The sequence below is a fragment of the Limulus polyphemus genome, unplaced genomic scaffold (assembly GCF_000517525.1).
Source record: "Limulus polyphemus unplaced genomic scaffold, Limulus_polyphemus-2.1.2 Scaffold970, whole genome shotgun sequence".
Classification (NCBI taxonomy): Eukaryota; Metazoa; Arthropoda; class Merostomata; order Xiphosura; family Limulidae; genus Limulus; species Limulus polyphemus.
In genome coordinates this window covers 350,742-369,002 of record NW_013666580.1, presented here as the reverse complement: position 1 = coordinate 369,002, position 18,261 = coordinate 350,742, and the positions used below count along the sequence as shown (strand labels likewise).

Below are 18,261 nucleotides of genomic sequence, written 5' to 3'. Positions count from 1 at the left end.
CTGAGGCTATTTCCTAAAGTGTTTATTTGCTGTGATATAAAGTGAATGAAAGTTTAGCTACATCAGGCATAAATCATGAGGCTATTTCCTAAAGTGTTTATTTGCTGTGATATAAAGTAAATGAAAGTTTAGCTACATCAGGCTTAAGTCCTGAGGCTATTTCCTAAAGTGTTTATTTGCTGTGATATAAAGTGAATGAAAGTTTAGCTACATCAGGCTTAAGTCCTGAGGCTATTTCTAAAGTGTTTATTTGCTGTGATATAAAGTAAATGAAAGTTTAGCTACATCAGGCATAAATCCTGAGGCTATTTCCTAAAGTGTTTATTTGCTGAACTATAAAGTAAACGATGGTTTGAGTAGCGCGTTGGGACTGTGAATCGACGGGCTTAGAGTTTGCGTCCCTTTGACACAAAAACACGCTCTATATGTTAGAGCCGTGTTTGCGCTATAAGAGTAAGGGTCAAACCTCATCTTTCGGTCAGGTAAGAATAACCCAAGTGTGGATGGTGAGTGCTTTAATAGCTACTGTCTTCCCTCTAGTGTATTAGTTCAAAAGTCACCAGGTGGGACAGCTGTAAGTCTTCGTATTTACAACGCTCAAATCAGGGGTTCGATTTCCCTCGGTGGACACAGCAGATAGCCCAATGTGGCTTTGCTATGAGAAAACACACACATTAGTTCAAAATTAGGGATGGCTATCTGCAGATATCTTTTTGTGAAACATACAAACGAATTCAAATGACAGTTCGAATTATAAGATTTTCAGATCTCTTTGAGATGAACAGACCGTTATATGTTTCATTATAGATTTTAACTTAAGATTAGATGGTAATATCGATGTAAGTACGATGTCTAGATGTAATATAACTGTATTTTGATTTTAATATTAGAGGCAATTAAAAAAAAAACTGTGAAATTGAACAGCATTTAATGTTTATACACATTTACTACGTCAGAGTGATGTATTTTACCAAACCAAAGTACGTAAATACTCAAGGATAAAATGTCTTTCTGTTCAGGGAGTATTTTAAAATTCTACGTGTAGTTAAGTTCTCATAGATAAGCAGATGTCACGAAAAACTGAGTCTTAAAACTTTATATCATGCAATATGCACATAACGCTCCATTTAGATATGAGTAAAACGTGCCTTACAATACAATAAGAAGAGTTATCTAACATTAGTTTCGATTAGGAGATGAATTAAAAACATTAAATTACTCTGGAGTATCGGTCAATATTAAAGAATGTTTCCCGGTTGCGTGGTTGCCCGTTTTCTGATCAACAGTTCTAACTTAAGGATATGCCTGAACCTAGGGGTCTCCAACCTGGTCCCTTTGCCCATGCATATTATAAGATATTGTTCGTGTTGAAAAATACGGAATACCAAATTCATTATGTTTATGTAGAAAATTTTCACCTTTAGTTCCACAGCCCTGTAAAAGAGAGTAAAAAAAACATGGCTACTTTTTTTACAAATCCTGTTTCGGAACTGCTCATATAAATCACCACTTACAAAAAATTGATTTGGGTTCTTATAACATTTTCTACCTCCCGTGAAGTTCGATTTAGTGTTTTAAGTTTCGTGTTTTGATTCAACAGAATTTGAGGTTTTTGTCATAAACTAAATTTTGTATATTTGACTTCTCTGTTTCAACAAATTCAAATGATTTCTCAAGCTTCAAAATAAAATGTGAATGTCATTATGTCATGAATGATTTACGGTCTTAAAGCTGTATTAGGATTCAATTGAATGATGTGATGAATACTTCAGCTAAGATCCCAATATCGAGTCCTATGAAGCAGTTGTTTAGGTTACAAAATGATGTACCAAATAATTTATTAGCCAATATCGAGCTCTGGCATGTTTACTATAAGAAGTAGAGAAGAAAGCATGGGAATTAGCCTAATCTTGGCAGTAGTCCGTCTCTAATGTCATCATATATATAAATATAGTGTATATCATAAAATAACTTGATAATTCTTAGTAAATTGAGCTTGTATTAGATCGGGATTTTTTATCCGTTTTTTTGTTCCATTTTAGGATTTTTTAAAGCTCTTGTATTTTCGTCAGCGTGTACAAACCATTAACAATGTTTCAAAGTGATTCTGAGTCAGAAAATTCTTCAGAGCTATCAAAAATACCAGTTGGAGAAACGGAAGATATCGAGAGTGCTCGTTACTTTTGTTGTTACTAAGCGCAAAGGTACACAAAGAGCTATCTGTGCCATGCCTACCACGGGTATCCAAATCCAATTTTTGGCGTTTTAACCTCTGAGTCATACTGCTGAGCCACCAGAGGGCAGTTTGATATTAAAGAAGGAATAAAAGCATGTTTGCATGTTGAAGGGCCTGGCGTGGTCTAATATTTCGTGTGATCGTACTGTAAATCCGAGGATTCATGGTTCGCAACCTGCTGCATTTAAAACTTTCTTCGCTCTTTGGGGTCGTAGATGTTCTATAAGAGTGACAGGCAAATCTCACTATTCGATCAGACAAGAGTGGTACAAGAGTTGGTGTTTTGACTACAAAGAAAGAATGGAAAATACTTGTACGAAACAAATCTTAACCTTTATAATATTTTGTTTTGTAGTTTATGCGCGTTTGCAAGAACGTAAAAATATATTGTCAACTATTCTGGTTTTAAGGTAACCAACCCATCGGGATTCTTATCGAACTTATTCTAAAAATATGCCACCTAATGGCACAGCGGTATGCCTGCGAACTTATAACACTAGAAACCGGGTTTCGATACTAGTAGTGGGCAGAGCACAGATAGCTCATTGTGTAGCTTTGTGCTTAATTAAAAAAAACAACAAGAAATAAATTCTAAAAATAAACGTCACAGCTTAAAACTATCAAGTTTACGGTGCTAGCAATATGAAAAGAAACTGCTAATCGGATGCCAAATGTGTGTGTGTATATATGTTGCATTTATGGGATTTCGATATTTTTATAACAACAATGAACAGTAGAAGATTGATATTGTAAGAGCTTGTCCTAGAGAATGTCAATCACCTGCTTTTGTTCGTATCAATGGACGAACTGCTTTTAGATGGGTGGAACTTTGAATATGATGTCAGTCTGTCAGTCATAATAAAAATTCAAATGAAGAAACAAATACGTTGACGCAAGTCAAAAATTTGCAAAGAGACAAAGCAACACCGTACCAATTAAACGTAATCATTGGGGATGGCATGTTTTAACGAGATTCGGCATAGAACTTGCGAGATGATGAAAAGAGCCCCGAGAATTTTCCTGAAATATATTACTGTTTACATATGAGATTAAGAGAACGCATGAGGAACAATGAAACGATCTCAATTTGCCCTCTGGACTAAATGGAATATAGTGTGTGTTGTACTGAATAATATATTATAATCTGGTTGTATAACGAAGATTCACTTTATCTGTGATACTAATTAACATAACTAATTAACAATCATCTGTGGAACTTTATTTATACGTCCATTCTGTAATTTAATAGTTTACAATCACATATAAATTATTCATCAATATCCGCTAACAATAGAGCCAAATTCCTCTCAATCTCTTGTTGAGTTAGATATTAACACCCCAGTGGCACCGAGTCTTACGGACTTGTATCGCTAGAAACCGAGTTTCGATAATCGTGACGGGCAGATCACAAATAGCATATTGTGTAGCTTTGTGCTTAACTGCAAACAAAACAAAGAAAAAAAAAACAACTCAAGATATTAGTTTTTCATAATAATACCCGTATTTAAAAAGCAAAAGAGCAACCAACTGTGGCTTTGGAAATGCGTCATTTCTAAAGATTTAGTAACTCCTAGAATTAAATGTTTAAACAATATCCCTAAGTAGAAATAAAGTGGCATGTACATATGTTTTTACTTAAATTTGACTCCCCAGTGGCACAGCGGTATATCTGCGGACTTATACTGCTAAATACCGGGTTTCGATACCCATGGTAGGCAGAGAACAGATAGCCCTTTGTGTAGCTTTGTGCTTAACTACAAACAAACAACAATCTACTTAAATTTGGAATTATTTGATAAATTTTATTTGAGTAATTACTATTAAAGTTGAAATAATTTACACAAGTACAGAATACAATTTAAAATAAGCAAATGTAAACCAAATTAACATTAAATCATGAAAAAATACAATGATTAAAAAAACAACCATTTAAAAATCAAACATATTACAAATTTAAAACATAATTCAAAAATAAACAAAATTTAAACAATACAAATTAATACAAAAAACTAATATTGCATTGGCCAAACTTTACAATTCAAATCAATGAAAGAATAAAATTGGCACATTAATCTAGAAACCGAAACAAAATTTCACTTATTGTACAAATTCAAAACAAACAGACATAACTTAAAAGAATGACAAGAAAACAAACTCACAATAAAACAAAACTAAAACCAAACACAGCGCACAATCATCAGTTTCCATATATCTTAAAAATAAACCTTGAATTAAAAAAATCATAATGCAGCGAACGAAAATTAATATACAAGTTAAATAAATACACATAATGAAATAGGTAAACACAAATATGGACATAAACTGGACGACGGAGAAGGTCAAATATAAAAATCAAATTAAGAACTAGATTAGTTATGAGCTTAGGAAAACTGGAGAATTGAATACGTGACTAATTAGAAAACTGAAAGTATCAGTCAACTATTTATACACTGAAAATACTGCAAAATTAAAGAAAAGAAAATGAACATTACCTACACCGTGTCACTACAAGGCCCAAAGGCTCTACTTAAGCCCGTCTCCTTCCAACAGTGATCTTGCAAAAAGCTTCCCTGGACCTCCACCACGTCATCATGTTACCTCTTCTTGAAATCACCGGTTTTAATTCCCCAGCCTTCGATGTTCTTCACTGAAGTGGCGACCTCAATGACAGGCGGATTTCTTCTACATTAAAGTCCAAGCCTCCATCTATTACGAGGCTTTGACCTGGAAATGTTCCGTAATTCAAAGATTTGATTTTTCTGAGTTCACGTTGTACTTTCGTATAAGAGTAATTAGAGAAACCAAAGGACGCCGCTTCACGCTGATTGACTGCCTCAAGTGATAGAGGGGGGGGGGGGAGGCTTGAAGCTAGGGACGGAAAATTGGGGGCTTAATTGTAGAACGATGAGTCCACCTATGATGAACCTGCAGACAGTTCACGAGCGAATCACCAGAAGGTTTTGTAGATCAACAAATATTAATGTGGCTCAACATATGATTACGTGATTAACTTTGTAGTTTTCACTTCAATAAAGAATAAAGTCTTAAAAATTAATATTTCATCTAGTTTGTATAATATACATTTTTACATTTACACTACATTATCTTACAGATATGTAGTCGTTTTATAAGTAAAACATTCAAACTCTACATACACAACACGTTTCACTAATTATAATGTAGTGCACTTTGGATTTACTGTTTACAAATATTCTTATAATATTAATATACACGTGTAGTAACAGATTCCTGTTTTCGTTCTTATATTTAATTTGACCATCTAGTTAATAAACTCGATTTTACTCCAACTAAACATAGTAACCCTTGTATTATACTTTTTCTAAGTACAAGACATACTGTAGAAAACAATCCAATTACTTAATTATATTTTTCGGATTTTCTATTATATCAAATTAGATATCAACACATACCAATCAGTTGAGTCAAGTCAAATCATTAGAACTGAGAAGACATTTGATAAGTAAAACGTTTTTGACATAAAGAACTCACAAATCTGTTTATTGTAGCTGTGACACATAAAATACTAAACCTAACTATATATATAAAGTTTCCTCAGTTGGTTAGCTATGAACAACTTCACATTTAGTAGTTCGAAGGTAAATATTTTTATGATTTTTACAAAGAGAAGTTAATGTTAAGTTAATTGAATGTGTTATAATCCTTGCAGACATTTTTTGTTTGTGTGTGGGTCATTGGATATTTAAAGTTTTATTTTACACAATTTTACATGCTCGCCTAAAAGAATGAAGAAATGCTTCATGTAATCCAAGCAAGATTATTTGTTCTATAAAGAATATAGCTTTTCATATTATAACAAGTATAGTTATTTCGTGAAACCAATATTAGTTTACGTTAAATAATTGTTTACACTGTGCGTTAAACGCAAACTTAACGTTAAACTTGCACGACGAAAGATTACAATTCAGTAAGTAAGTTAGATCATATAATTTTATTGTCTAACTAGTGACAAACGAATATTGTGTGCCATGACATTGAAGCTTGGTAAAACGAGTTTGTCGATTCTTTCGCTTTACACAATATTTAGACTTTACATTTCAGAAAAGACAATTATCCGGCTATATCTTAGTATATACCAGGTTCTTCTCACATGATAACAGATATTGAGAATTTGAAACTTAAATGTTAATTGTTGTATGATATTACGAAAATTAGAGATATTCATTGCAGTAACAGAAGAACGATAACACTATAATATTATCCATTATCTTTATGTTTAATATCGTTCGCCTTTGAAGTCTATTTTTATAATTCCAAGACAGAGTTCTGTATTGTTGTATCTGTTTAATATCGGACGAATTTGAAACCTAATAGTTCTTGTTTTCAATATGAAACTAATATTGTTCAAATATTACATGACACAGATGGTTTACTAGTACTGGATGTTTCTCAACTTTGGTCACTGGCAGCCATATGACTAATGATCAAAGGTCATTAAATTCTAGGTCAAGACTGTGTATATAAATTCGGCGTGTTTCACGTATCGGTCACTTGCATTTTTCAGTGTACATGAAGATACCGTTCCTGCAAATAGAAAAGAAATATCATGATTGGGCGCACATGGGAATTTCCCTTAAAACTCTGTCATGCCCCCCGTTCAGCCCGCAGGCCACGGCGAGAAGTTAGGTTCATTAGATGAAATGCTAGTATACATATGGTAGGGTGTTAAATTTACTGAATGTGTCGTTTTATTTAAACAGAACAATAATGTGTGTTTTCCTTTAATGATTATCCTGAGTGTCTTAAAGCTCTGCATGTCTTTTTTCTTTAATATTCGTTGTTGTTATTGGTTGTTGATCAGGATTAAATATATATCCATTATCTTGTTCTTTACCGGGAAAAAAATTAATTTCAGACTGTTGATAAAATTAAGACTAAAACTTCTAATTTCACAAGGCTTACTGTCTTCACGTTAGTATGCGTAGTTTTTCGGTCCACCATTGACCGATATACAAAGTGAAGTGATATCCTTCCATCTCGTCAGTAAACTCCTCTAGAAAGATTCCTAGAAGCGAATCGTTAGATCTGTCTAAAATGTAAACGATAATATCTGTATCGTAGTGCAATACAGACGGGCATAACTTCTCCAACGTGTTATACAGTTTAAGCCGAACGTGAGAAGTGGTGAAAGCAACCAAAAAAGATGTTTGTTTGATCTCTCCATCTAAAAGATGTTCATATTTGTGCTTCCAAAAGAAACCAATGACTTCGCCATTTACAAGTGTAATATCTATCATAAGTTCAGACGTATCACAAATAAGACAGTTGAGATTTATCTTCAGACATACCCCATGACCCCAAAATGAATTCAGACAATATTTAGCTATTGACCTTCTTCCGGATTTACTATTGATATGTTCAGGCCTGAGATGAACTCTTTCTCGTTCAGCATACAGTTGGACGTACGCTTGTCATGACTCTGGTGTGTTACAGTGTAAGAGCCATCCTGACCTTTCCTGTTTCAGGAACAATATATTATGTGAAAATATAAATGATTTAGATTGATAGTGATACACTTCGTATTTACCTGGCATCCACAGTCATTAACTTTCTTCTTCTCTTACCCAGGTACCAATAATGGCCCGATCTTCTTCTGAGTGCTGACATTGTGGTGGTATTTTCTCTGGTACACATGATTTACACAATGTAAAAGATGACAAATTAACTGCAGAACTGGATGTTTCTTTGGTGGTAATTACAAAACCTATAGATCAGAAATATTTGTGGCTATCATGAATGGATGTCCAACAGGATACTCACAATATTGTTGGTCCAAGGATATAAAGAGGTGAATTCATTGTATTAAACGCATTATTTATCATTTGCATCATACAGGAGTCTGGTAGCGTTGACTCCGCCTTCTTAGAACACATCACATACGTCCAGACGTGGAACTACTGTGTGGTCTGTAAGGACAATATCTAAGTCTACATTATAATTCTTTATAGCATTAAACTCATGTTCCCAGATAACAATAAGTTTGTATCCGAGATCTACAAGTTGACGTTGTTCCTGGATGTCTTTACTTATAGTCCACATTTGTTCGTTTAATATTACATTGTTAGTACTAGAATCGTAACACCTGTGACAACCATGATAACACCCGTTAAAATCGTAGATAGTGTTATGATTTACACAGAATCCCTTTAGTTGAGAATCTGTTTTCTCCACCATTTAGGGCATGTTGATATTGATCCCTTCTGTATTAATTCTAGCCACTGGATCCTGGCTTGGCTGTAAGTATTGGATGTGATATATCCATGGTTAGGAGTCACAATGATGAATCTTGGAAGGACAAATTTACTACTGTACACAGCCATACATATATACAGAAGCAAAAGGGATGTATCTCAATCGATTGATGTTACATGTACAACACACACAGAAGCAATAGTGATGTATCTGAATGGATTGATGTTACATGTGCAACACATACAGAAGCAATAATGATGTATCTGAATGGATTGATGTTACATGTGCAACACACATAGAAGCAATAGTGATGTATCTGAATGTATTGATGTTACATGTGCAACACATACAGAAGCAATAGTGATGTATCTGAATGGATTGATGTTACATGTGCAACACACACAGAAGCAATAGTGATGTATCTGAATGGATTGATGTTACATGTGCAACACACACAGAAGCAATAGTAATGTATCTGATGAATTGATGTTACATGTACAACACATACAGAAGCAATAGTGATGTATCTGATAAATTTATGTTACATGTGCAACACATACAGAAGCAATAGTGATGTATCTGAATGGATCGATATCACATGTAAAATTGGCTCCTGAACTGGAGGCACCTCCGTCAGAGTATTGACGTCAGAGCGTTAGTACCCGGATATATAGAGAAAATTAGATATCCATTTGATACAAGTATGCATATCAGTTAAATTACAAAATATTTTTACTTTCAAAGTTAGATAACTGTATAATTTAATTTTACACATCCATAGCAATTTAAATGAATGTCAAAATTACCGCATCTTTCAACGTTTTACCCTTGTGTAACAATTGAATGACAAAATTACCGCATCTTTCAACGTTTTACCCTTGTGTAACAATTGAATGACAAAATTACCGCATCTTTCAACGTTTTACTCTTGTGTAACAACTGAATGACAAAATTACCGCATCTTTCAACGTTTTACCCTTGTGTAACAACTGAATGACAAAATTACCGCATCTTTCAACGTTTTACCCTTGTGTAACAATTGAATGACAAAATTACCGCATCTTTCAACGTTTTATCCTTGTGTAACAATTGAATGCCAAAATTTTTAACTTTTCAAAGTTATATACCAAAATAATCTTACATGTGCATTTCCTTCTAGAAATCAATGATATAACCTTTCTCTCGGCGCCACTCTGGGAATTTCTCTTGTACGAGTTTTAACATGGCGTCTGGTGAATAAAAACTGATATACATTTTGTTCTCGATAGTTCTGACTCGATCTTATGTTGAACAGATGAGGTTGAGAATAGTCATCATTGGAATTAAATTGAAGCTATCAATTATTCAGATTTTAAGACATTTAAGAGCCATTGATATTAGGCTTTATACCTTGACTGATCAAATAATTTTAAATAAAATGTCCATCAAACCCGTTTATGTTATGGGCTATAACTGTATATTCCTTACGTTCCTTGCATAACTGAAACTTACAAAAATTATCACGTGCGGCATATCCTTTAAATACTGTTTCCTTATCGTCACAATCATGGACCAAGCAGTAATTTTCCTCGTGTGTTCATATCTCCTAATCAGTCAAAGACCTTACCATTGAAATCATGGGCCACGCAGTAATGAACCTCGTGTTTTCCTGTCTCCTAATCAGTCCTAATCCTCACCATCAAAATTATGGACCACGTAGTAATTAATCTCGTGCGTTCCTATCTTCTGATCAGTCTCAAAGTGGAAAACACATTTCTATGATGATTCTTTAACTTGAGCTGACTGGAGAAGACAAATGATTTACATTCAACACACTTAATCTCGTCACGTCGAATAATCTTTGGGGATTTTTTTTTCTAATCAGGATCTTGAAACTTGATGTATATTCATAGATTTTTTCTCAAGACGACAGTGTTTGCTTTTCTGCCTTTGTTTTATGCATGTTGTAACACTCTAGAGATTTACAAACGTATTACAACTCTGTACAAACTGTAGAATGAACTTACGTACGTTTCAATAAGTCGATCAGCGATGCTCAATGAACATTTTAAATCCCTTGTCACAATCTGTACAATAATAACTTACCCAAAGGAACCACATCACACATGTAATAACATCAACATGATTATCTTGAAAATCTTCCCGGGACCTTCGTAGATAACGCAATTCAGCTTATCAGATGAAACAATATTGATTTGGACCTCTAAATGACGCTTGAACTTTGACATCTCTTCAACTCTGCAAGAAATCTGCGTGTCATGTGTAGCTTCGTTTATATCATAGGCATACTTTTACATTTTGGGGCGTTTCTAAGATAAGCTAAAACAACTATAATTGACTAAGCACAACAAAGGTTTCCATAATTATTAATGGCTATAACTGGATGTTTTATAAACGGTCGGTCTTAATATTAGTCACCTTATATTTACTACTACAGCTACCAACAGGCAATTCTAATGTTGTTCTTTTAATCTTTGTCCCCAGTGGCACAGCGGTATGTCTGTGGACTTACAACGCTAGAAATCGGGTTTCGATATCCGTGGGGGGCAGAGCACAGATAGTCCATTGTGTAGCTTTGTGCTCAAGTACAAATAAACAAACTTTTAATCTTTATAGTTTCATTTATAGATAAATTATTTTTATATTTGATTAATTGTTTTCAACCTCAGATAAAATTATGTCTGCTGAAACTTACCCTCATTTTGAAGACATGTACTGATAGGCTTATCTAGATAATTAGAACAATTACATACTCTAGCTTTGTCGCGACTGTTGAAATGGCTTTGTCCAGAGCATATTGTATATTTCGTCTGAGAATATTTAAAATAGACATAACAGATTGATCACATTAATTAGGATTAAATGTCATTTTGTACGTGCTTGACATTGTGCTGTATTTCCTAATATGTCTACGGAAAGATTTTATAACAAATAAATATCTAGATTCGTCAGTGGTACGGGAACACTTGGCTCATCGGAATTAATACAAAAGAAGAAAAATATTAATCATAGACGAATAATATACAAAACATTTAAAAAGAATATCATAATATGAAAAAACTTACCGCGCTCTCCATAACCAAGTTGTTAGTCTCTAACTGTTCGGAACATGTGACTTCTTGGGTATTATGGAAGAAAAGAAAAAATATTAGTTATAGGTTAATCTACATGTGAAGTTGTTCATAGCTAACCAACTGAGGAAACTTTATATATATAGTTAGGTTTAGTATTTTGTGTGTCACAGCTACATTAAACAGATTTGTGAGTTCTTTATGTCAAAAACGTTATACTTATCAAATGCCTTATCAGTTCTAATGATTTGACTTGACTCAACTGATTGGTATGTGTTGATATTTAATTCTATATGTAATAGAAAATTATATATATAAGTGCTTGAATTTTGTTCTACAGCAAGTATCACGTTTATAAAAAGTATAATATAAGGCTTATTATGTTTAGTTGTAGTAAAATGATCATATAGAAGTTAATAACTTGTGTGTAAAATTAGACATAAGAATAAAAATAGGTGTATATAGATCTTACCAATTGATTGTTTCATTCGGACAGAAAAATATTTAGGGTTTGAATTATATAGTAATACATGATAATTATTTATAGACTGGCCATTTTATGTTAAAATAAAACAAAAAATTAATTTCGGGATTAAGTAGATCGTAAGTTTTGTTTGTTCTGTTGTTTGTAGTTAAGCCTAAAGCTATAGAATGGGCTATCTGTGCTGCACTCACCATGTGTATCGAAACTAGGTTTTTAGCATATAAGTTCACAGACTTACTGCTGTGCCACTGTAGGGGGCGGTTTATTTGGGAGCGCGATATGTAGGGATGGGTCCGGTTAAAAATCGCAAAATTCCAAAATTCAGCCAAAGGGGATAGAGACAAAAAACCCTTCAAAGGGGTACAGACAAAAACCCTTTCAAAGGGGTAGAGACAAAAAACCCTTCACTAATCAAGTATAAAACTGTCTATAAAGTTCAGCTAACCTTCCTTGATGACTAGAAAACGGGCCGCAAAAAAACATCGATTTTCTTATTGTTCTTCTCCGTCATCAGTAACTTGTAAGTCACAGTGTGCCTACGACCATTCTGCAGCCAAAACACTTCACTATTCCCTAGGATGTGCCTTTTCATACCTAGAGCAGCAAATGATTCCCGATAGGTTAGTTACAGCCCAAAGTACTAATCACAGTTATTATTAGCGTTATTTATAAGTATATAATCTACCGTATACTCCTTACCGCGCCGCGCAGTATCCTGGTTATGACTTATTTTGCTTCAAGAAGTAACGTATATAAATTATATTATGACTACCCATAAAATAGAACTGAATAAGTTGGCGAAATAGAACCTTCCACCTAGAAGTTACAGCCCCAATGAAAGCCAAGATTTCGACTTGTAAAAAGTGCAGAAATTAGTAACAAAAAATGTTATTCTAAAATTGATGGGATGTAGGGATGGAAAAAGATCAGAAACTAGCGAGCATTTGGGATGTGAGAAAAATCTGCATTATCCATTCCTGCATTCCACCTGCAGAGAGGATGCATATATATACGTTAGGTGGTGGAATTCAGGAATGGGTAATGCAGATTTTCCTCACATCCCAAATGCTCGCTAGTTTCTGATCTTTTTCCATTCCTACATCCTAACAATTTTAGAATAAAATATTTCGCTATTAGTAATACGTGTATATGAATGCAATATATATGAAAATTTATGTCTAACACAAAAAACAGTAATAATAAAACATATATAAACACACGTAATATGTAATATAATGTAACTGACTCTTGATATGTTCAACATTTGTTTTGACATATCATCACACAAACAAACTACGGTATTTAATTGAAACAGGAAAAATGTAAACTTTATCTGAATCTTACAGTAACATTTTACTCTCACGTGAATGTTGTAATTATAAAACAAGACACAAGTAATCTTTCTCTGATTGTAACAAACATTTTTCAGTTTCTTAACATTTTAATCCTTGTGTCACTTTTCAGTATAGGTTAGTGAGTTCATTCATTAACATTATCTTCTCTTTGTAGAGATCCAATCACGTTGTACTTTTTCATACATTCTTGGAACTGATCTCTACCTAGCAATGAGTCATGGTGCTACTTGGTTAAACAATCGATTACCTTATTATGCTTAGTTAAAGAGAAAATGTACTTTAGACTTGTATATATATGTAAATGATATAAAGCAAAAATAATTGTTAATTTCAACTGTGTGGTATGTTAAAAAGTTATAATTACCATGTGGCTCATCAGTCCCAGTGATTTGAATTGTCTCAAATTGTTGTTATTCTATTTTTTTATAATGGAAAAGATGAAAAATCTACTGAAGGAAATTAATAAAATAGAATTTTGTTCTACTGTAAATCTTGCATTTGGAAAAAGTATAATATAATGGCTACTATGTTTAGTTGGAGTAAAATGGACATATCAAGTTTATTAACTGGATGGTAAAATTAGATATAAGAATGAAAACTGTGCTATATTACTATACATGTAGATTAAAAAATAAGAATATATCTAAACACTAAAATCAAACTGTGCGACATTATAATTATATATATATATAGAGAGAGAGATACAGTTTGACTGATTTACTTATAAAACAATACAAAATAGGATTACCTATCTTTAAAACTAATATAATTTTAAAAAGTACTTTATGTAACATGCCTTTTGATGACATTACACATTAGAACTATGACGTCACGTGATTTTGACGGTCTCTCTTCACCCTATCGTCTAAGGCAGCCAATTAGCGTGAGACTGTATCTTTTGGTGTCTCAAGTGCCCTTGATAAACTATTTATAAAGTAGGTTTGAACCTTGGTAAAACTTGGCTTTTTCCAGATGTACGACTAATGTATGAGAGAAGGAATTGGTAGCTGAAGAAAGACGTGACCTGAGAATGTAGTACAATATCTCTTACACTTCAGTTTTTCCTCCTTCTGAAAAGGATTATATTCGCAATCTCAACTGAAGTTACAAGTTCATGTAGGAAATCTGTAGCATGGGGCATCCCAAGATGCTGATAATATTCTACTCCTGATTCAGCAAGAAGGAAACATGGGTGACCGAGAGTTTCTACGACGATTTTTTAGTCTGAAGGCCCTGCAATAAAGTGGTTAAATTTCTACACAGCAACCAGATTATTGCTAACCAAGGAGTTGAACTTCATTTCTAGTTGTTATTGTCTGTGGCCAAGAGGAGATTTGAGGGACCTTTGAAAGGCAAAATCAACCATCTATAACTATCTCACCACCAGGATAGACAGCAAGCATCAATAGAATGAGACAGTTTTGGGGGAAAGTTAAGAGCCTCTTCAAGTGAAAATGTGGAATGTGAGAGCAGATAAGAGTCAAATAGAATCTCTGTATTGTGCAGAGCTGGGCAATGATGTGTTTACTATCACAACATTTTTCTCCATCGAGCCATTACCCGTGAAGTCATGAGTATCTCAGCTACATAGTCAAACAATACTGGAGGTGATCTGTTTACGCAGATGATGGTCTCTGGTGTTCAAGAGGACCATTAAGGAGACTAGACCAAATCTTTAAATGTGTCCGACAAGTGAATTGAGATGTATATTTTGGTCAGGATGTTAATAGGTTGCTTTTAGATAAAGCAAGTCGAGCTGGATGATGATAATGGTCTTAAGACTGCTTGTATCATTCAAGATGGCTTGTATGAATTTTGTGGCATGCCATTTGACTTGTGCAATGCCACTGCTGCTTTCAAGCAGCTGTTGAAGCTTTCACTGATAGGGCTTCAATAGAAGAAATACCTAATCTGTATAGACACATATAGACAACAATTTGATATTTGGCTACACATTTCAGTGGGCCGTTGAAAACTTGGACATGGTTTTTTGGATAAGGAGAGCAGATTTTTATTCCAGAGGAATGTTCACTTATGATTACTGATCCTGGGAAGATCACAGCAGTCAAAGACCGGCTCCAACCCATGATAAAATGAAAGATACAAAGTTTCCTAGGTGTTGTGTCATATTGTTGATGTTTTATAGCTAATGTCTCCAAGGTATGTTCACTGTTGTCTACACCGGCTAAAGCCTAAACACATTCTTAGATGGACTAAAGACTGTATCCAAGCATTTCAGTCACTAAAGCATACTTTCGTTGAGGCTCTGGTGTTGGTTTAACCAAAACAGTATAGTCCCCTCTTCCTGAATACTGATGCAAATGATAGTGGAATGTGAGTAGTATTGCTAGATATGAGGATAAAATAGAACATGCAATTATATATAATAGTTGTACACTGACCACATCACAAAGAAAGAATTGCTTGCAGTTGTAGTATTTGCTATGCAATATCACACTTGTGTGGGGCGTTTCTCTGCCATAAGCCATTTAATGAAATTTCTCGAACTGTCATTCATCTAATGGTCCTCAGAGAGTTTAAACTTGGTATACTACAAACTTTGTTTGTTGAAGACTTTCAGGATATATCTGTATTTGAACTAATGTGAGAATCTAGTTCTTCTCGTCACATTTGCATCAAGACATAGAGGAAAGGTGCACATGCTGCAAGGTGTGTGCTGCTTAGAGGTCAGCCTCCTCGTGCAGATGTGCCACAGTGTCCAAGAAAATTCAGCAAAAATATTATTACTTAACCTGTCCTGACGTCATTGTGACAGGTCAGATCGTAGGTCATACGTCATGCTTCTATTAACACATCCTGTTTTTTAAAAATATTAACATTTTCCTCTCACATTTTCTATTACAATATTTACAATCAATAGAAAGAAAATATTTTACACTACTGATTTCGATATTAGGCTATCTATTTCTGATGATGGTGTTTGAATTATTCAACATACAGATTCATTGTTGATATCGCCGAGAACACATCAACCAAGTAAGAACATTATTTTAACTGCCTTAGAGCTTGTCCCCCGGTGGAACAGCGGCAAGTCTTCGGATTTACACTGCTAAAATCAGGGATTCGATTCCCCTCGGTGGACACAGCAAAATAGCCCGATGTGCCTTTGTTATAAGAAAACACACGTACACACGCCTTATTGCTTAATTAAAAAGTCAGTTAGTTTATAATAGTTATTGGACACTGTATTCTTTGTGATTGTTATTATTTTATATTCTAAACTGCATATTTGAATAAATAAATATTAAGAAAAGTACTTAAAACACTCCGTTGAAAAACTAGGGTTAACTTTTATTGAGACATCGACAGAAAAAACATTACAAAGGCCCACACAAAAGTATTAAACTTCTTGTTTTTTTATGTATATTATTTATCTATTGTTATAAAACTAATTAAAATATATAAATTAGAAACGTATTTTGTTATACAAGAAAAATGTATATGAAAAATAAATGTTTTTATCGTTGATACTCCTCATGAAACCCACAAGAACGTAGACATAGCGTATGGTAACTTGAAACTCTGTTTACTCCGCTCTCTCCACATTCTCACTGTATGACTCATTGCTTGTTGCGGTAGATGGACATGATTCAAATAACAATAAAATTAAATGAAAACAGTTGTGAAAAGATAAAACCAACACTAAAGCTCGTCTATTCAATGAACTCGTGCGTAGGATTTAAACAGGCCCGGCATGACCAGGTGGTTACGGCGCTTGACTCGCAATCTGAGAGTTGTGGGCTCGAATCCTCATCCCACCAAACATACTCGCCCTTTCAGTCATGAGGGCGTTTATAATGTGACGGCCAATCCCACTATTCGTTGGTAAAAAGAATAGCTCAAGAATTGGCGGTGGGTGATGTTGACTAGCTGCCTTCCCTCTAGTCTATCACTGCTAAATTAGGAACGGCTAATGCAGATAGCTTTCGTGTAGCTTTGCGCGAAATTCAAAACAAGGAAGTATTTTTAACAGTTTTATGCATCTCTATGTTCTCGATGCAAACACTTGTTTTTGTTACATTCTCTCTTCTACCAACTAGGAAAGTTGTTACAATATTCTAAATTTATATATGTGAGATTAGAATAGGAATTTTCACCATTTATTGTTTTATGATATCATACTAATATGACATTATGTTTTTCAGGATCATTAAAAAAAGTTTGTACGACGACACTGATCTACGAGTGTTGGATAGCTTGTTGATAAACTATGACAGACGGGTAACCCCTACTCACCATCTAGGTAAGCACATAAAGGGTATTCTTATACTCACCATCTAGGTAAGCTCACATGGACTGCTCATACCATCCAGGCAAGCACATAAGGGTTACTCCTACTCACTGTCTACACAGCGTGGTCACAAGTAAATAGACACCACCTTTTCAGGAAAAATGAAAATTTTCAGTCATATTCACATGAACTGATATATTTATAATTTAATTAATATCTAGTAGATGTTCTTTTCGCTTCGTGGAGTTCGTTGATCCTTTGGGGCATCGTGAGAATCATCTCGTCAATTTTAGATTGTGGTATTCTCGCCCACTCTTGCTTCAAAACTTGGAGTAGATCGCTCTTCGACGTTGGTTTTTTTTGTTGTTTCATGACTTGCCGGTCGAGTATGACCCAAAGGTTTTCGATGGGGTTCATGTCAGGAGATTGGCTCGGCCAGGGCAACTTCTGGATACCATTTTCTTCCTGCCACTTTTATGTGTTTCTAGCAGTGTGACACGGTGCTCCATCTTCCTGGAACAACGTTGTGTTCTTGTCCACGAAGCCCGAGGAATAAAGTCACAAGAGTCATTCCTCCAATATTTCGACGTATTTTGCAAAATTTATGTTGCCAACGCACTACACTAAGCTCG

At 34.3% G+C, this 18,261-nt stretch overlaps 1 protein-coding gene across 1 annotated transcript in view; it reads left to right on the top strand.

Annotated features, from left to right (window-relative positions):
* The window catches only part of LOC106461487 (glycine receptor subunit alpha-1-like), an 88,255-nt gene that overhangs the window by 12,159 nt on the left and 57,835 nt on the right, over nt 1-18,261 (top strand). Inside the window, exon 2 of the mRNA XM_022388462.1 lies at nt 17,544-17,641. Coding sequence (XP_022244170.1) covers nt 17,544-17,641 — 98 coding nt within the window. The remainder of the gene's footprint in view (nt 1-17,543; nt 17,642-18,261) is intronic.